Here is a 21177-nt window from a genome sequence, read left to right as displayed (position 1 = left end):
CACTGCTTGTGAATACTTTTTACTTCTTTAGATTAGGTTCTTCTTCTGAATTATTATAGTGTTCTTCTTCATCAAACAGCTACCAAACAATAAACAATAATGAGACAAGAGACACAGGATGTAGGCAATCAGCCAGGGCTAAAACCTCTCCAACTTGAGAGGAAAACCCAAACGAATTCTTCTTCTTATAGAAACTTCAAGTGACAAATTCCAAGACCAAGACCCTTGACTTATCAACCTTTCCAAGACCAAGTCACAAGACCCTTCTTCACTGCTTCTTCTTCTTTCCCAAGTCAACAATAGTCAAACTGACTTCTAGCACTAAATTTCAGCTACTCTAGTATTTCGGCCTTCTTCCACAGTCTTGCAATTCTCGATTGCTTGAAACTTCTACAAGATCACACGTGGGTTGAATTATGGATCTTGATGATGGTTTTCATCTTCACCTTAATTGAGGGCTTCTCCTTGTAACATTGGCTAGCAAGATTGTTGTAGTGACCTTCTACTTGGCTTCTACAAAGGCTAGTGTAACCCTACTGCAGAAACCCTAGTTTTTGTCACACATGTGAGGAGGATGACCCAAAAACAGTCCCAAATTTCTTCACTCTTCTTCCCTTCCTTCTCGCTGGTTATGAGGTTATTCTCCTTGTGATTCTCGCACTTCTTATTTTAGATCCTTGGTCAAATAGTGCCATGAGAGAGGTCGAGATCTTTCAATATATAGTGATCTTCCCATAGAAAATAAGTCGACTTGTGCCATGGGGTAGGTGGTCTTGCCACTCTAGAATCATCTTCATCCCCTTTTGAAAGCCGACTTGATGAGGTACTTGCAACAAGGTCTTGGAGGGTTTGTGACTAAAATAACTTCTCTTTTTACAATGTATAACATGCCCAATTGGGCCTTCAATAATTTGACATTGACTCAATAGACTTTATGACTTGATGACCAATCCTAATAGCTCTCAATGGGAGCTTCATCTATTAAAATAAAATTCCTTGAACATGAAAACCATGACTCATGCATAACAAAATAATTTTATTTTTCTTCTTTACATCAATTACATGAAATCATGATTACATATGCCATTATGAAGACCGAACCTAGTTACATATTTCAACAGCAAGAAATCCATACAATTGAGTCTTTCTTGTGAATAGGCCTTGGGAATCACCTTTCATCCTATCATTGATATATTCATTATAGTGATCCTTATTTTACCAAGTCTCCTCCCATCGATGAAAGTCCATAAAGAGCAATAAGTCTTAGCTTAGGTGATAGTGTGTTATCGCTCCATTGTTGCCCCTTGACCTAGTAGTTGCTATATAGGATGCCCTCCTAGGACCCCTGCTAGTTTGAGCGATAACACAACCACAACCTCCAAATTTGAATGATTTGTCTTGCTTTCACACACTGTCATTGTCTTCTTCTGGCCACTGCACACTTGGGATGAATGTGCTCCTTCACCCAATCACTGAGATCCTCACTTATCTCATTGTGTCTTGTGCTTAATAAATGTGTCTCCTCCCTTGGCCCACCCTTCATTTTCTAAGTTTGAGATATAATTAAATTGAATGTGGAAAAATTTGACCTTGGGATTAAATCGGCAACGGTTCAAAAATTGAAAAAGTCATTACAATTTGGAGGTTTTTGAAAAAATCGGCAAAAAGTCGGCAAAATTGAAAAATGCAAAAATATTCATTTTTTTTTACTTTTTTAGCATCTAAGGTATCCACAACATCAAACAAATGCATTTCCATGTAAACATGAAAAGAAAGCTAATATATAACATGTATATGAAATCTAGTGCTATATCACATATCAAAATAGTGAATCAAGTCCTGAATCTTGAGTCCTGACTCAGTCTCAACTCTCAAGAGTCAAAATATTAACAACAAAAAATAATAAATGTATATCATGAGTCATCTACATGTCATAAAATAATCAATCACTGAGATCCTCTGCCCCTTTTACGGGAATAGGGAATGCTTTGCCTTTTCCTCTAGAGGAAGAAGGCCCTACCCCTGGGGCTACAAATGGACTTTGTCATCCTCTAGAAGCAAAAAAAAAAGAGGTGGCATGTGTCCTCTACCTTTGGCTCTCCCTCCCCTGCAACTACTACTTGTTCTACCTCTAGTGCCTCTGGATCCAAACCTAACCTATCAGGGATCGAGTCCATGACGGACCTCTCAGTCTCGACCCTGATGCAGCAATGCTATCAATATTGTCTGATGAGATGGTTTCCACATCAGGAGTTTTTAGAAGTTGTCTCACCCACAATCAGAGATTGTAGTAGACGTAGACTATGTCATTGAGGCGACTCCAATCTGTATTAGGGTCATAGATTGCAAATTAGTACTTAGAAAATTTAAATATTAAAAATAATAAAATGAATTCGAAATTTGTTTACCTATTCCGCATTTTGTTGTGTATTTTGTCAAATACACTCCAATTGCGCTCACACCCAAAGGATTTGCACGTTTGGATGAGCACTCAAATGGTAAGGTTTTAGAGATGGGGTACTCTACCACATAACTTGTCCACCAAGCATCTACAACAATGTTGTGAAAATCGTGATCGAGATTAAATCGGCGCGGGAAACAAATCGGAAAAAATCAGGAAAAAATCGTTTGGTACAAAAATATTCATTTTTTTTCAATTTTTTTAATATCTAAACCATCTACAACATAAAATAAATACATTGACACATAAATATGATAAAAAAAACTAATATATAAGATGTTTAATATCATTTCTAGCGCTAAAATCACACATAACATTGAATCATGTCCTGAATAGTAAGTCCTGAATCCTGAGTCCCAACTCAACCTCAAAATATCAACAAAAAATATGATAATGTATCTCATCATGTCATAATGTCATATACAATAAAATGAAAGTCTAATCCTATTGATTTCCTCTGCCCCTCTTGCGAGAAAATGCCACAGCTTTCCCTTTCCCTCTAGATGTAAATGCTGGTGCCTGTGCTGGTGGAGATGGCAGTGGAGTCTGATGTGCTCTAGAAGCTGAAGAACTAGAAGTAGGAGCTATAGGAGGTAGACCACGTCCTCTACTGGTGGTAGGGGTAGCCCGGGCAGGTGGTGTCACCTGGAAACATTACAATCTCCCAATCCTGAAATCCTGAAAAAACTGATAAGTCTGCTAGATTTTAAATGAAATCTAAAATTCTACTTTCTCCATATGAAATCCAATGAGGCTGGAACCACTCTCAAACATCCTGAGTCATTTCATGGTAATGTTAAAAATTTAAATAAAAGGATGAAAATGAAGATTAAGGAGAATGTCACTTTTACTTTAAGAATTTAACATTACCATGAATAGCATATCCATACTAGGGCCTAGACTTGATCATTAAGCTGCCCCACTCAAAAATTATTTGTTTCTTTCAAAAAAAAAATTGCATGAAAAAACCCAAAAAAATGTTATAAAACTATGATGTCACGACCCTCAGCGATTTTTTAAGTTTTTATCGCGATTTTTTCGTTTTTATTGCGATTTTTTCATAAAATCACGATTTTTTCAATAAAAATCGGCAAAAAAAAAAATCCGGCGATTTTTTCGTTTAATTATCGTGATTTTATCGGCAAAGGGAAAAAATTGCAATTTTTTCATTTTAACGCGATTTTCACAACATTGATCTACAAGTTAAAAGAAAAATGAGAAACATAAAAAAAAAAAAAAAAAAAGCTAAAAGATTGAAATTCTAAACTTGAAGCAAATTATGAAGAGAATGAATTATGAAATTTGAAAGTTGAAACAAACTGAAGCTTACCTGGGATTTTGGTCGTCCTATTCTTAATAGCCATGGTAAAACCAAATGTGCCACCTCCCATCCTATATACCTCCATTTCTTTAGAACTTTCTTCACGTTCTTGCTCAGATACCACCATCCTCTCAACACAAGTGAGGAATCCATCCATCACCTCGACATCAAATCTGAAACCACGGGAGTTAGAAAATGCAAGGTTAAGGTAGATACCTCTGGCATGAATGGGGCGATGGAGGGTATTGTTCCATCGCTCATCAATCACTCTCAATACCAATTGTTGTTTCTCTAACCCCTCATCTCCCTTATCTTCATAATAGGCACGAATGGCTTCTTTGGCTCTATCCATGGCCTTATACAAGTAGCCCATTGCGGTCTTGTCTCCATCAACCAACCGAAGAACCCTTACCAAAGGTTTTAAAATGGTATACACCTCCTCTAATCCTGCTCAAAAGCTTCGATCATATGAAACTAGTATGCATAAGCCCTCTCGCTATGGTTTGCAACTAATAGATAAAGCACTTCAATCTTGTGAAAGAAACATGCTCTTCACATCCCACATAGAATTCAACAGAGACTAAAGGGATATGTAAGTAGTGGCAAATCATGTAATGGCAAGACGCACCAACTCTTTGTTGTTGGTGAATCTTCTCATCAAGCTAAACACAGATACATGATTATATATATATTTTGTTATGCTCCTGGATGATTCAACAATATCCCTCACAAAAGGAATCTTACCTATATCCTCCATCATCAAGTCAATACAATGAGCAACACAAGGTGTCCAAAACAAGTTAGGATACCTCTCCATAAGCAACCTGCCAGCAGCAACATAATTTGCAGTGTTGTCTATTATGACTTGGACAACATTTTGTGGACCTACTTCCTGAATGAAGATGTCCAACAACTCACATAATAAACATGCATCTTTAATGTGTGCAGATGCATCAACAGATTTCATAAACATTGTCCCCTTGGGACAACTAACCAAGAAATTAAGAAGGGTCCTGCACTTCTAGTTAGTCCAACCATCTGACATGATTGTTCATCCAGTGTGTTCCCATGATGCCCTAAACTCCTCCAATCTAACAGTACAATTAGCCTTTTCATTTGAAGAAGAGGCCCTCTCAACTCTGCAAAGGTAGGGCTTTGTACCCCGGGCCAACAACAGCAACAGCATCAAACATAGGTTGGAAGAATGGGTTGGTCTTGGCAATGTTGAAAGGAACATCATGCCAGCTACTGCCTTTTCCTTTTTATTAAGTGTCGATTTGATGTCAGGTTGTGCACCAAGTGTGGTTCCTTGTCAGCTACAGCCTTTTCCTTTTTATTAAGTGTCGATTTGATGCCAGGTTGTGCACCAAGTGTGGTTCTAGGAACAAAAAAAATGAGAAAACTAAGGGGTTGGGACATGTGGGTGTGGAATGTGATATTGAAGAACAACTCTCACTTCCCCCCCACTCCTGAGGCCCCTACAAGTTGGCTTTTTATCGTTGCCCTAACTTCTTTGCCCTCCTCTTTATCCATCAATGATTTAATGGCCTGTCAGATGATTTCTGGAGATGGATTTGGGAAAATTTCTATTTTTGCCCCGAAATTTGCCCTAGATGGAATTTTAATCTCTTGACACCCCCTAACATATGATTGCCACACAACATGCAAGTCAAATACATTCTATTAACCACCCGAGATTCAGGTATAAGATCAGGTTCACCATATTCCCACATAGGGTCCAAATTCCTCGACATTTTGTTTGAAATTTTGAACTTGAATTTGAACATGGGCACAAAAAAAATAAAAATTGCCCATCACATAAGAAGCAAAAACAAATGTAATTGTTGATTTTAAATTTTAAATGCCTCTTCTCACTCACTTGAACACACTCAGATTCACTAAACAAGGGTTTGAATTTTTTATTCTTGAAAGTTGAAACATGTAAACAATCTAAACATTTTGAAGTTTTGATTCAATCTAGATCCTAAACAATGTTTTGGTTCAAATTTCTAAGTAAAAGTAAGCTAAAAACAAACTAATAGAAAGATTTAAGAAGCCATTTGTGTAACAAAGACCGAGAGAGAAATTAAAATACATCCCTGGCAACAACAAATCGGCACCTTGAGTCTCTCACGTTGAGCAGTGGACAAATCTCCAAATCCACACCACAAAACTAGTAAATCTCTTCCTCTTGGGCAATGGCAAACACCTCCTCTCTCCACAAGGACGAATGGCAGAAAGAAGAGTGAAAAATGAGTGATTTTTCGGCTGTTTCCCTCACTTATCCGCGGCCTAGACAGGCTTCTCGATTTTTTCAATCGACTCCCGATAAAATTGCAATTTTTTTGTTTTCAAAAATATTGCCAAAAAGTCAGCCGATAAAATCAGCTAGCCCAAAAAATCGGACTTTACCTCTTTTATCACGACTTTTTCCACACCAATTAAATCCACAACCATAATCTCCAAAGTGATTGATGGTGAAGATTATATCTCAACTTCAATTCAAATCAAAGGTCAAGATTTATCTAATTCACTAATGCAAATAATCTTTGCATTACCTAATTCACTAATGCAAATAATCTTTGCATTTTCTCAAAATATATATATAATTGATAAGGTTGAAGGATAGTTAGGTGACTTCCACATGTCTAGACACTTAGACCTGTGCGAAAGTACCTGCCTGAGCTACAAACATCAACAAGCAACCCAACAAGTATTTCAGCTGGTTAATCTGGTCATAGATGCCTCCATGGATGGAGGTCGATCCATATGCAATCTTCACATTTGAAAATTTTGTTGTCTTCCTTTATTGTTGTTGTAGATATCTTCACTATTAAGACCTTTGGGCTTCTGTATTAAGAGTAGATATCTGAGTATTAACACTTTAATGATATTCAAACCGAGAATAACATCATGACATTATATGGGAATGGCATGCAACCAATGGAAAGTTAAATGTTGAGATTAAAACTCAAGGGACAGGTGGTTGAATAACCATAGCCACTTAGGGGTATTATAAATTGTAATGAGATATAAAAAAAGTGGCATCAGAAACATCTATACACTGCAGCACCAATTATATTAGTGTATTCCTTATTATCTCTAGACCATAGTCCCCATTTGTATGGATGCGTATACCCTAAATTTCTACATTACTATATGCCACAAAAATAATAATAGGTCAAATCTTTTAAATTAAACCGAGTCCACCAAAACCTCTCAATGTACAACTGCTTTTTACCAGAAAGTGGGAGGATGAGAATCAGCGAAAAGATCCTAGAAAACTCAGAAATTACCTTCAAAGGGTACAGAACAACCATAGTTCGAGGGGACAAATTGTTCATCTCTTCTCTAATGACATGCTCAAGCCGGTCCACTCTTATCATACTATTATCACTGCAAAAGAACAAATTTCATTAGCTCCAACTTTAACCTGCATTAAATCACCCTGCAGATAACATAATTTGTAGATCCAAACAGAAATTTTATGGCATCTAAAACAAGAAGGAAATAGACTGCGGGACGAACAAATTACAGCAGTGCCAGTGATTTTGACATCTAAAAATGGTCAACTCTTTACAAAGACAATTAACAAAGAGCAGTATATCTGACTGCGAAATGCGATTGCAAAAGTTGCACTCAAAAAACACAGCCATAAATTCAATTAAGAAAGAACTAGGCATAATAAAAGAATGCTGGAATATTAAAAATTGGTTAGGATCCTTTTGCTAATGCTGGCTCGAGCTAATATTTATAATGGAAGTACAAAAATAAATAGTAGAAACGGATGGAATAATCTAAACTGTGAAAGCAGGAGCAGCACCAAGGGAGATATGGAATAATCTGAACTTCCAAACAAACTCAAATTTTCAAAGTTTCCAAAGGGAATGCAGGTCAGGTATCATGAGCTTTCTCCCAACCCAAAAGGAACAGTCTTATTTTACCTAGCAACAAAGCAATTAGTACCACATTACACTGATAAAATAATTTGGTTTCACAACTTACAAGCTAAATGAATATACAGACAATAGAAAGAACCATCAAAATGTCTCCAGTTGGAAACCTTACAAGACCATGCACATTATCCCATAGTAGCAACTAGCAATTATTTACCAAAATGAACTTTCCATGATACAGATACATCCATGACATTATGCTGCTAGTTGATTAGCAAGCTCCTAGAATGAGATATCTTCATTACCAGACATCCAGTTTCCGAATACGACTGAACACCACTCAAATGGATTGCTGAAACCTGGCTAACTTAAACTTCTCGTTGAAGTTACCCAGTACAATGTGGCAGGAGAGGGTGCCAATGTGGCAGGGATCCCAAAGTTGGGAAACATGGGTGGCTAAGTTACCCTTGTCATTGAAGTTACCCAGTGCAAATGTGGCAGGCGAGCATGTCAATGTGGAAAGGATCCCAAAGTTAGAACTTAGGAATCATGGGTATAGCACCATGCATATATTTGTGCATGCATGCATGTGTGTAGACCCACAAATAACTATAAATTCCAAGTGAGGTGCATATTTTTATTTAGCAATTATATTGCATTACATTAAAAATATTCATTAAAGTTTAATGAATCAATACATAAAGACTCATTATAGTAAAACATAATCATTGAACTTAAAACATTAACATGGAACAAGGATTCATAGGACATGCATTTATTTTATTCATACATAATTCATAAAGATTTAATATATAATATTCTTCAATATAGCTCTGGAAGGGGTGACCAAGCCAGCAAAAGGGAGGGAGCGTCTTGCCACTGCCCCACCAGCCCACGAGCCAGCAGGATGTGGCAACACACCCCCTCAGGAGTTCATTTAAGACATGCATGTTATGCTGCACGCAGATGGCAGCCACAACTCTCCACCCGGCAAGACTGCACCACATTCATTGTTTAGACTGGTTATCTGCACGAAGGGGGATTCAGTGGATTTGCAGTGGTTTCATATCACTGACAGTACAGCTCTCATGGATTTGGACAGCAGGCACAATCATATCAATCATCCAGTATTCAATGATCAGCCATCAATGGCCACCCAGCGGAGACATGACATGCCGGTCAGGGATACTCTTATAAAAGATTGGTATGGAGCATAAGAACATTGGATTTCTTTAGCAATTCGTCTCCATTCTTCTCGACTCTCTGCAGCAATTCGTCTCCATTGGATTTGTTGGGCATTCCATTCTTCTCGACTCTCTGCAGCTCGTAATAGGCTCCTCATCTACTGCCTGGTAGCATGGCTTTTTAGTTAGGAAAATCGGACTGCAGCTCCACGATCAGGAGGGAAAAGCTGGCCTAGCTGAGCTGTTTCCTCTTCCTGGGCCGTGGTTGGCATCCTCCTTCTTGACACCTTGATTCTTTGGACATATAACTTTCTCTCTAGGCACATGGTGCTCCATACTTCTCACCAGCATGAGCCAGCTGCAGTGTCATCCCCGAAAAGGGTCCCTCACCAAGGAAATGTATACCAAGGGATTTGTTAAAAGGGTCCCTCGCCAAGGAAACATATTCCAAGGGATTTGTTAATTTTTGACACTCACCTCTCTTTTATATTTTGGCAATTACTATGGTTGGAGAATTGACTAAGAGATGAGTTTTGGGACGAGGGAGACTCTATTTTTGCCACTAACTGATCTCCTATTTGCACAGGTACTCCCACAGCCTTAATTTGTAGATCCATGTTTAAAATTAGGAAAATCGCATAATTGTTATGCTGGCTAATTGAGCTAAAGAAACATTAGAAAAAGTAATTTTTCTTACTTTAGTAATTATGTTTTAATCTCAGCCCTTGATCTCAAGTGAGGCGAGATCTAATCTCAGTTGTCAATCACTTTGCATATTAGGGATAGGGATTTAGTTCAACAAAAAGTTATAAAAGTAAGGCTAAGGAGAGGGAGAAGACACCATACAGCAGCACAAGGTTGAGAGAGGCATCTCAATGAGGAGTGTAATATTCTAGTGTGTTGAGTCCCAAGAAGGGGGACGGCAAGGAAACCCGCATCAACCAAGGAGGGCTTCATCAGCTAGATCAGATCCAGTTGTTGTACATGCATTTCCTCAGTTGGGCCATTATCCTAGAACAGGAACCCAAGTAGGTTCTGAATATTTTAATGATGAAATGATTTGATTGGGCAGAATCTGTTGTGCCATTTTTTTTGTGAGATTGGTTATGTTTCTGCTTCTACTAATTAATGTTAAAAACCTAGCTGTGCAATCATTCAGTGGATCTGTGATCTGCTAGGTTAATGGAATGCTAGGTTTGCAGGAGAATTAACAAATTCAGGTAACTTAACATTGTATACAAACTCAAACAACCTGTCACTAGATGATTTCAAAGTTATAAAAAGACTAAAAAAACTAACAATAGAACAATATCATAGTATGTCACTTACCTTCTTGTTATCCCAACACCTCTGATAAAAGTATTAATTGCCTCTGAGGAGACTCCTCTCCGTCGTAAACCAGCCAATGTCATAAGTCGTGGATCATCCCAACCATCAACCAACTTTTCTGTAACCAGCCGATTTAACTACAAATATGCAACCAGGATAAAAAGAAAAGCATTACAGGTAGTAGCTGCAAATTACTATTAGAAAATATATAAGAATAATAAAATTTTCAAGAAGTAAAACTAGAATTCCATACAGTGAGTGCTATATGATCTTGCATTATATGAAGTAGTGTCTGTACCTTACGTTTGGACATTACTGTATTAGACATGTTTAGTCTTGAATACTCCCACACATATGGAAGGTAAAGATCTAAACATTCCAATAGCCAGTAGTAAGAAGCACGGCGGGTCTCAAATTCAAGAGTGCAAAGCTGCACAGCAAAAAGAAAATTAGATTCAATGCTCCTCTTAATAAAAGGAATGTTAATGCTCCTCTTAATAAAAGGAATGTTAAGTCAAAATTTTATCAAGTCTCCAAACGATCAAAGCCAGTCAACAATGGGACAAAAAAACCTACCAGGATAAAGACAACCAATAACAAACAGCCACAGGAAAAGAATCATTTTATATTTCCCAAACTTGGGGAGAAAGATTGTGAGGAAATAATACGATGATTCCAAGGACAATCACAGACACAATATCTTTCTGAGAAATGCAGAATATTAGCAGATTTTAAACGTGAAAACAGAAGAAAAAAATCTAAATTTAATTATCCTTCAACAGTACAGTCAGGATATTCTTTAAAAGAAATAGCAATTCCAACCAATGAAAGGCTGAATACATCAGAATAGACCATACAACAATATTATATATAGATACACCAATATGGATAGAAGACTAAATTGTTCTATGGGATTCTGACTCCTGGGCTGCTGTAAGAAACACGTTTGCTCAAGTTTCCTTATCCACTCAACACACAAAAATGCAAGGAGAAGGGGAAGATCACTTTGAAACTAACTGTCTAGAGATCGGAGCTACTACAGACGTTTGGTCATATCATATGTCTTCCAGTGATCTTGGTGATCCCCATGGCAATGCTTTGAATCTTTCTTGGTTATATGGCTTCCAGTGATCTTGGTGATCCCTATGGCAATGCTTTTAATCTTTCTTGGTTAAATGGCTTCCAGTGATCTTCGTGATCCCGGTGATGATGCTTTGGAACTTTCTTATGATTTGCTATTATTGTATATGGCTCACCTCCTGATTTTCCTGGTGGTGCAGTTTGCATGTCAATTTGATGGTGATTCATCTGCTGTGTTACATACATCAGACTCTCAGGTGTGGTTACTGCTGTAGTGGTTGCATAGCTTCACTCACATTTCACTGTTTCAGCAATGGTGGGGTTGCGGTGACCTAAAGATATTTTAACATGGGTGGACTTTTGGCTTTATAGCTCAACTGGTTGGTTTGAGAAAGATAGAAACAAACAGTATTAATGTCCACAAATGCCCAAAGTAGGTCAATGCCACCAAAACAGAAAAGGACAAGGATAGAAACCCTAGGGATTGAAAATGTAGCCAAACACTAAGATGCTAAATAATGCAAACAAAGCAAATATTACAAGCATAGTGAGTGGGTAAATCTAAAATATAACACCCAAGTACATGTACAATTGTCTCCTATGGAACATGAAGAACAGAGCTAGAAACTGAGACCAGATCAGCATTGTCACATGTTTGTATAAATGCTTGAAGCAGAAGTGGAAGGACCGACTGTGCTTTCATCTATCACTACGATTTGGACAATACAGGATCTCATAATATCCATAGGAGAATGCTTAATGCTGAGAAGGCTAGGCTGAACACCACACAAAGAAGGTTGTATCAGTATGTCAATTCAAAGGCTATGGCTTGCAATTTGTGATATTCTCTATATGATCAAACACCTATTTGCCAGGATATAATAAAACAAACAAAATAAAACTACAAAGTGTCCACGAGTGACCAAAGAAGACCAATGGGACTCTAAAGTTATGTTACCACAAATGAGAAACAAAAAATGGATATAGGATGGGAAATGAAAAAACTCAACTTTCACATAACAAATTTTAGAGTTTCTTTTAAATGTATATGTATATATATATATAGCCTCATAGAGTCTCCTAGGATCACCAGAGAGTATTTTGGAATTTCCAATGGCAGTTACTACCATTCTCCATCCAAAAAACCGACAGAAGAAGGGAAAAATATATATATATATGGGGGGGATAGCAAAGTACCAGCATCCTTACTTGGAATGCCTAATATATCAAGTGAGGTAATATATTTCTCCAAAAAAAATTAAAATAACTTGTACGTTGCAAATAATTCACTTTTCTAAAGTAAATACAGACATCTCATAATCAGAGTCATGAGTTATAACTAAACCACCTGGCCATACTCATTCATATTCATAAGAGAAAGTTTACAATCCATTTATCAAAATCACAATTCATAAATGTTCATTGTTCAGTGCAAAAATGATCAAGCAAATCACAGATTCAACATGGTAATGTACTAAACATTGACAATCTAGTGATTTTGGCAATGTTTAAGCCTCCCCGGTCCATTGGACTCTGGTCAATGGTTGACACAGGATGTCACTATGCTAATGACCCAAGTTTAAATCTCAACACGAGAAGAGTGACGAGTATAAATTGGTAAAGTTTGACAGTCTTCATATCAAGATTAATTTAATATTAAAAATTAAAATACATAAAGGTTATAATTGTGTGACCGTTCAGAGGGTGACCGCATGTAGGAAAGTGCAGTTGATGTCCGATGGCCTGTTGATACAATAATATGTAATTATCTAGAAAAGAAAGCATATGTGACTAGTTACAACTCAAGAGTGTGATTTGCTTTTGTTTCACAAATATGAAGAATTATTGCAGCTTATGCCCACAATCAGACTGCTATGATGCAGATGAAACAAATGTCTCAAAAATTGAAAGTTAAAAAAATAGTATTACTATGTCTATGGAAGGAAAAATAAAAAGACTAAACATGAGAGTGACAGAGAACTTACTGAATGTGTGATATTCTCAAGAGAATCTACAATGCAATGTGTATAGTCATAGCTTGGATAAATGCACCAATTATCTCCGGCATGTGGATGAGGTGTAAACTGAAGGCAAAGTGAACAGTTCAGTCAACACAAATGCCAAATAACACTGTAAATTCAAATAAAGTTCTTTCAAAAAATCAAAGGTTACCTTTATGCGATAAGCAATTAGATCATACATATTAAAATTATCACTTTGCATATCCTGTTTCATGCGAAGAGTTGCCTTTCCTTCATCAATCATTCCCCGCCTCATTTCTTCAAACAACATCAAAGACTCTGCAATAGGACGATTTCTCCATGGAGAATTTAGTTTTTTCTCCCTATACTCCTTTACTTCTTCGGGTGTCTGCAGAAAAGATTTCATCAATAGATAAGCCATCTAGAATGGCTTCCTGAATCCATTTATGACAAATATCTACTTTCGACTATGTTTATACTTAGTTGTTTCTTATCTCTTAAATATATGTAAAAAAATCTTTTAGTAATTAGGATGCTTTTGGTAGGAATAGTTCATTTTTTATTGGTAATTACCTGATGATCAACATATGCATGACCGCGTTTGATCAACTCCACTGCTAGATCATAAAGCTCTTGGAAATAGTCACTGCTATAGGTTATCTACAACAGCAGGACAGAAATTAGCATTTTCCAAGAAGGGGCACAATATCCTGTCCCCTCAATGCCTAAAGAGATAAAGTATTACCATGTAATTTCAGGCCCATTAGCAGCTACTGCCTACTAGTGGACATTAATATCATATTAAATTGTTCTTTATTTATCCGTTCAACAATAGATAAACAAGCAGTTCCCATTTAACCAGATATCAAGGGTATACCTTGAAGGGGCCCCAGCCCATCCAATTCACGATGTCTTGAATATGGTCAATATATTCCTTTTTCTCAGCCTCTGGATTTGTGTCATCAAATCTGCAGAAGAAAAGATCCAAACCACATTAACCATAAAAGGCAAACAAGCATCTGTATAAGCAGCGCACAATTTTCTAATTTGATAGTCCCCTATATATTTTCTTTGCTGCACCTTCTCATTTTCTAGAAGAGATTAAAGTATGATCACAGAAGATATATACAGATACCTCATTCAAACAACTTGGTTCTCCACATTTAGACATCTCAGTCCAATGTTGCCATTCTACTCAGAACATGTACAGGTTTCAGATAGATTGACTGCTTGTCCAGACTATCTGTGGCATCATCGGTCACATTCCTCTCAACCAAATCAGCATAAAGCTGCACCAGATGTGACTGGAGACAGACCACCACATCCCTCGAAAGGTTAGGATCTGAAGGCTTTGCTGCTTATATGGGGGAGAGACCTAGGAGCCTTTCATCTATAGAAGCCCGTTTTACTATGAGATCAGGACAAGGCAGTAATGACAATTCACAAATTTGAGGGGCGCCAGGGGCATAGCTCGTTTTCCATCTTCTGGTATCCTCTGACTAGAGATGCCTAGTATTGCTTCTTCAGATTTCAACTAGATCCACTAGATTAATTACAACTTCTTCTGACATTCTCCAAATCTTGAGTATATGAAGAGCTCAACTGTGTGTAGCCAATGCACATGTTGACAGTGATATCTAAATCAAGCATTTCCCTTCAGCCAGGCGGCATAGAGATCTAGTCCCCTTGACAGACTAGTGCTGACAGTGATATCTCAATCAAGCATTGCCCCTTCTGCCAGGCTGCATAGAGATCTCGTCCCATCAACACAGACTAAGTAGTCAAATTAGATTGAGGCCATATTGCTGGCTACATCACTTCCTGTGAAAACCCTTCAGCCTTCTCGTTGGGAGCTTAGCCCTTCTTTGGAAAGAGCATTTTGACGCATCCAATGATTCGTTTGCAGGGTCCCATAAATCCAGTTCACACTCCACAAAACATTATTAGTTACATCATTCAGGACATTCTGATGAGCACTATTGCAGATCTTAATTCTAATTCTAACAAGGGGTAGAGACAGGTTTCCTTCCTTTTCTGTCCCTTCCTTGACAAAGCCCTTCGTTTGGCCACAGTAACTCTTCCTTTTCTATCTTGTTTCTCCCACTTTATTTAATTTAGTTGGGTACCATGTGCTTTTAAGGGCTTACGTTTACACTTTGTTAAACTGCCTTTGTAGCACTTGTATTTAATAGTTGTTTTAGGCTCTCCTTTTGTGGATCTAACTTACTTTTCTCATTGACCGATTTTGGTTGTATGTGGATATTAATATAACTTCCTCAAGTCTTAAAGCTAAGTAAGGAATTGGATCATAGTAAAACTATCTTTCTTACGAAATATTCACCCTCACACCTTATGTTGTTAACTGAAAAATCGTATATGTAGATAATCTGTCTCCAATGCCTCAAACCCTTTCATACAGCACAAGAAGCAAATTTGATCTGGTCCATGTGCTTTCCCCATTGAACCATGAAGGGCTCATCCTCAATGGTGGAATATGTGTTCCCCAAGAAACATCCCCTCCCATCCCCAGGATGAAGGAGAAAGGTGTTTAATGTCTGTGAGCCATCACCATTTCGCTGGGGATTTTTTATTTGAAGTTGGCAATTCTCTGGGCTCAAACATAGCTCTGCTAAGTAGGCACCCATATTCTCACTCAAATGTCAATGAGGGAAATAACACAAAAATGTAGGTTGGTGAGAGGCAATTCAGGGAGAGGCAGGGCCAGGGAACTTGTTTGCATCCCAGAAAGGGAAACATTGTCTAAAATTTGAATGTGACCTGGGATCCACTTCAAACCCCACCCAGAACCATGAGCATTTCTGAAAGGAACACAATTGGCAATCAACCATGACATTAAAAGCCTCCAATGCATTGCAATCTAAGTTATTATTATTGAGATTATAACAAGAAAGCTCAAGGTCAGACCAGTCATACAAGACAACCGCAACCAAACTTGAGCACCTAGAAGGTGAATTTGGTTCATTGCCTTCTGTAATATCCCAAACTGGAGAGTTTGAAAAATTTTCAACATAACATAACATTGCCATGTAAAATATAACAAATGAAGTGCTGCAACATAATAATACAATGGCAAAAAATAATATCAGCTTTATTACAATAGATAAACTGGGGTTACATGCAGATACAATCAATATAGCTAAGATAAAAAACTAGCCTCAAGAATCTGCTCCAATGCTGCATTGGCCCTCCAAAACTGAGCTGAAATGCAACTGCTAAGCTCTCATGTAAATTCTAGATGAATTCACCAAGGGAAGAGTTGGGTGCTCACCCACCCTCACTGAATCACCCAAGGGTTTTCGTCCTGGGGCTTTTGCTAAAGTTGGGAACTCCCGGTTCTCCAAACCTCTCCACAAGAAAGAAAACTCAACTCCAATATATCCTCAAATGGTCTCCTCCTCTTTTATGAATTTGATGAACCCCTCTAGAAGCCTTATTTGATTATTATTTTAATCACTTGGTACTTTTTTCCTCTTTTAATTTTAATTAAAATACCCATTTAATTCGGGAAAATGGTAAATAGGCCACCATTCCTCCTCAGGCCACTGATAGTCACTTTCCACCATCTCATCATGTAGATCTTCTCATTCCGGTTCCAACAAGCTATTACACTAAGGTGTTATGTCAAGTACTTCTCCCAGAATACCACCTTAAGCACAATTAATTGAATTAGGTCCAATAATAACCCTGTTTTTCGAAAGTTGTCGGAATAAAAGGCAAGTTGTGCGGATGATGGAATATGCCAAGAGAATGCCATCAAAGCCCATAGAAACTCCTCAAAACCCAATGAAACCACTCTAGAAGCCCCTAGGCCCACTGATGGAGTAAACCTGCTCATGTGACCTAGCTACCTTCGACCCTGGAAATCCATCCTAATCATGCCATAAGGGAAACCAGAATAAGGAACATGACAAATCCTACCGCCCCCATGCCACCCAACCATGAAAGGATCCCTTAATGCCCGGATCCCAGACTAAACGTTGACTTGTCCTGCCATCAATTGATCCTCCTGCGTCCCAATGCCACCATGGCCAATCACCAGCACCCCTATCTCATGGCTCTAACTGGGCTCTGCCTCGTGACATAGATTTTGCTCCACTAATAGAGTACCAACTCATCACCTCTTTCCAGTCCAAAATTTGGCATAAACCAAGGTCAGCCCCACTATGTTGATGCAAGCCTAGTGCAAATGGTATGTTGATAAACCAATGGCTTGTATCCCTCTGCCAAATGAAACATGCAACATCCCTTATAACTAAGCACCCCTGTTGCACTATGTCCCTGACTAAAAATATCGCTCCATAAATAAGATACCAACTCATGATCTCTTGCCAATCCATCCTGTGGAAAGGATCGGATGTACAGGAACCTGTATATGGAACAAGTTCACTATGTTGCACTATGCTCAACTCATATAGCTCCACCTGATCAATCAATAAGATCCATCTAGAAAGCCTGCCTCTCTCCCTACAATTGGAAAAAGTGGCCAAACCGTGTTGCACGCCCTGTCTATGTACTCCTGGAGAGCTCTGCTGCTTGGGAGGAATATTGTGGCTATGTTGGCTGCCACTACACCTATATGTACCTCATCAATGGGTGGGCTGAAAGATGGATGCACCACCATCTCCAAAAGATCCTCCCTCATCTGACCAGAAACTCCACACTCCACCAGTCTAGCAAACTCCTGCAAAACTATCCCATCAGGCTCTAGCATCTCCTGACGACAAGTGTCTACAAATACTACAATCATGTTGGTTATCTATACATCTGCTTGCTCGTCATCAATGGCTAGCCCCAAGGATGGTTGTTCATCCTTCTCTGTCATAAGCTCAACATGATCCACTAGTTGACTCTCCACAAAAGGCTCATCATGCAGATTGTGCATATCATCCTCCTCATCTGACTCATGCTCCACCAGATGCTTCTCATGCTAAATCATCACAGGTGACTCGTCACCTTGAATGTCTCCCACAAGGTCCACTGACTGCTCACCGTACACACCAGAATATAATTCTGGCCTGTTTTCAACAACTCCACATGACTACTCATGCTCCCCAAAGGCATCCTCGTATGACCCCATGGACTCATCCAAAGAAGAACCATCATCCTGAAAGTCAGAAGGTAATCCAGGTGGATATTGGTGGCCACCCGCCAATTCCACTTGGACCCCCACCATTGCTTCTTTCAGTGTTTCAATTTCCTTAATTATAGCACAGTTTACTATTTTTAGCAGTGTTTCAATTTCCTTAATTGTGGTTGCTCTTGTTGTAGCACAGTAAGTATCCCCTTGGAAAAGGATTGGTTGATTGTTGTTGCTAGTTTATTAAGGGAGTTCATGAAGGTTTGATCCATGTTTAAGCTAGAATGATCAACTTTGCCCTTGATGTTCAAGAATTCTAAGATAAATCCTGGAAGATTAGGTTGTTATAGGGATGTAAAATGTGATCCCAAGAGGAACTTCAGATCTGGAGCAAGAAATGTTGCCAATTTATTTGAAATTTCTGAGTTTTGCTACCCTCTTTCAATGTGATCTTTGTCACACGTCTCAAATACATTGTTGTATGTGAATCTAGAAAAGAAGCACAAGCTAGGAAGTCCATTATACACGTTCAAACCCTCTGAGTTTACTAGTATCAAACCTCTAGCATCCGTCTTCTGCACCAACAATCAGTTCATTGCTTGTGGACTCCACGCAGTTCAGGAAAATGTGCTTCAGAGACTGATAATACGCTAGCAATGAGGTTTCAACCTATTGTTCGAATCAGCTAGACACAATGAAGTATTCGACCTTCACCAAACTTGGGATACTTATCTCCCACCCCCAAATTGACCTCAGTAAGTGGCTCATAGCCTCTACATATAATACCTCCTCAATGCAGATGTTATTAATCTCAGACCCGTCAACAAGGAGACTACGGTCTCTTCACGCCCAGAATGCACTGAAATCAGTGACTTTGATCTACATACACAGGTAATATTATTGGCCACCAAACAGTAGTGAATCTCGCCCTTTTGTCATGCATCAAGTCTCAGCAATATTGATTTGCAACGACCAGTCCCATTAAGCACGACCATATGTTTTGCTAGTCAAACGATCCATCACCAATTCTCCAGCATGTTGATGATCTCTGCACAATGAATACTTGCACTCCCCAACTCATTGCATTCTATGCATATTGCAGAGAATAGACGATGCACTGTTAAATCACGCTACTGTCTAACACGACCATAGTTGCATCTCTGCATATACATGGCTATTCATAGCCATATAAACTACAATGCTCAGCCATAATGCTCTGTTGATCCAATGCACAGGTCGACCATCTTACACCAAGACTGTCGATGCACAGGCATCCATACTGGTCTATTAATTGACCCATGCACTACAACCCATCCTAACGACATCTGTTATATGCTTAACATGTTATTGAGTCGATCAACGCACAGCAAAATGCTATGCATTCATGCGCTATCCAAATTATGTGAGTGTGTACTCATCCCGCATGTTAATTGATTAGGCAGCTTAGAATGCACAACACTTATCCACCCAATTAAGAGTTCCATGCACTAGTTATACATTCACGAACATCATCCACTATCTTTGGCATCTAGTCTCTGCAACAGTTTATTCAGAATGTGAAGTCTCTTCACGCCCAGAATGCACCGAAATCAGTGAAATTGATCTACATACACAGGTAATATTACTGGCCACCAAACAGTAGTGAATCTCGCCCTTTTGTCACGCATCAATTCTCAGCAATACTGATTTACAACAACCAGTCTCATTAAGCACGACCATATGTTTTGCTAGTCAAACGATCCATCACCAACTCTCCAGCGTGTTGATGATCTCTGCACAATGAATACTTGCACTCCCCAACTCATTGCATTCTATGCATATTGCAGTGAGTAGATGGTGCACTGTTAAATCACGCTACTGTCTAACACGACCATAGTTGCATATCTGCATATACATGGCTATTCATAGCCATATAAACTACAATGCTCAGCCATAATGCTCTGTTGATCCAATGCACAGGTCGACCATCTTACACCAAGACTGTCGATGCACCGGCATCCATACTGGTCTATTAATTGACCCACGCACTACAACCTATCCTAATGGCATTTGTTATATGATTAACATGTTATTGAGTCGATCAACGCACAGCAAAATGCTTTGCATTCATGTGCTATCCAAATTATGGGAGTGTGTACTCATACCACATTTTAATTGATTAGGCATCTTAGAATGCACAACACTTATCCGCCCAGTTAAGAGTTCCATGCACTAGTTATACATTCACGAACATTCATCCACTATCTTTGGCATCTAGTCTTTGCAACAGTTTATTCAGAATGTGAAGTCTCCCATCGATCTCAAGGTGTTATAATTTACCCATGCGCACAGGATCATAAAGCTCATCAAAGTTGAGCAATCATGCACAGCTACTTAATTACATGCAACAGGAATTTGCTCCATGATTTCTCACTTATATTTTTGGCAACGTATTGGCTCAGGTACTCGACCCACGACCACGAACCAATTTTGGCCACACAGATACGGTAACTCGGGTTCCACGCTGATTGTGGCTAGGCCTGTAGATGGCATGCAACGAAAATAATGAAATCATATAGACCACACGCACTAGCGATATGACGATAGTTTGGCCTTTGGATGACAATAAAGACGTGGCACCAAAATTTCATTTGAAGATTCTGCCCACAAACAAGGATTTGTAGGCTCGCATAGGTGCCAATCACACCAGATCTTGGTACTGCACAAGAGCACTACAACATACAAATAGCATGTACTAACATCTCTAAACAATGAGTCAAGAAGACATTGTAATACATATGCATTAATGAGACATAAGTATAGCAAAACAAAGCATTTTTGTATTAA

At 38.6% G+C, this 21177-nt stretch overlaps 1 protein-coding gene across 4 annotated transcripts in view; it reads right to left on the bottom strand.

The window, feature by feature from the left end:
• Positions 1-21177, bottom strand: part of OVA9 (glutamine-tRNA ligase, putative / glutaminyl-tRNA synthetase, putative / GlnRS) — a 159808-nt gene that overhangs the window by 100269 nt on the left and 38362 nt on the right. For all 4 annotated transcript variants that reach the window (XR_016248061.1, XM_089379183.1, XM_089379182.1 and 1 more), the window contains exons 12-18: positions 14131-14221; positions 13827-13913; positions 13444-13641; positions 13257-13355; positions 10490-10621; positions 10192-10328; positions 7079-7178 (exon numbers count right to left, since the gene is read on the bottom strand). Coding sequence is in view for 3 of the 4 variants with exons in the window: in XM_089379183.1 (XP_089235309.1) it covers positions 7079-7178; positions 10192-10328; positions 10490-10621; positions 13257-13355; positions 13444-13641; positions 13827-13913; positions 14131-14221 (844 nt within the window). In the remaining variant the exon portion in view is untranslated. The remainder of the gene's footprint in view (positions 1-7078; positions 7179-10191; positions 10329-10489; positions 10622-13256; positions 13356-13443; positions 13642-13826; positions 13914-14130; positions 14222-21177) is intronic.

This window comes from Pinus tabuliformis, chromosome J, assembly GCF_031772625.1.
Source record: "Pinus tabuliformis cultivar Carrire ecotype Pingquan chromosome J, CPIR1, whole genome shotgun sequence".
Lineage (NCBI taxonomy): Eukaryota > Viridiplantae > Streptophyta > Pinopsida > Pinales > Pinaceae > Pinus > Pinus tabuliformis.
The sequence above is the reverse complement of the archived record's forward strand: the minus strand, read 5'-3'. Positions and strand labels throughout refer to the sequence as shown.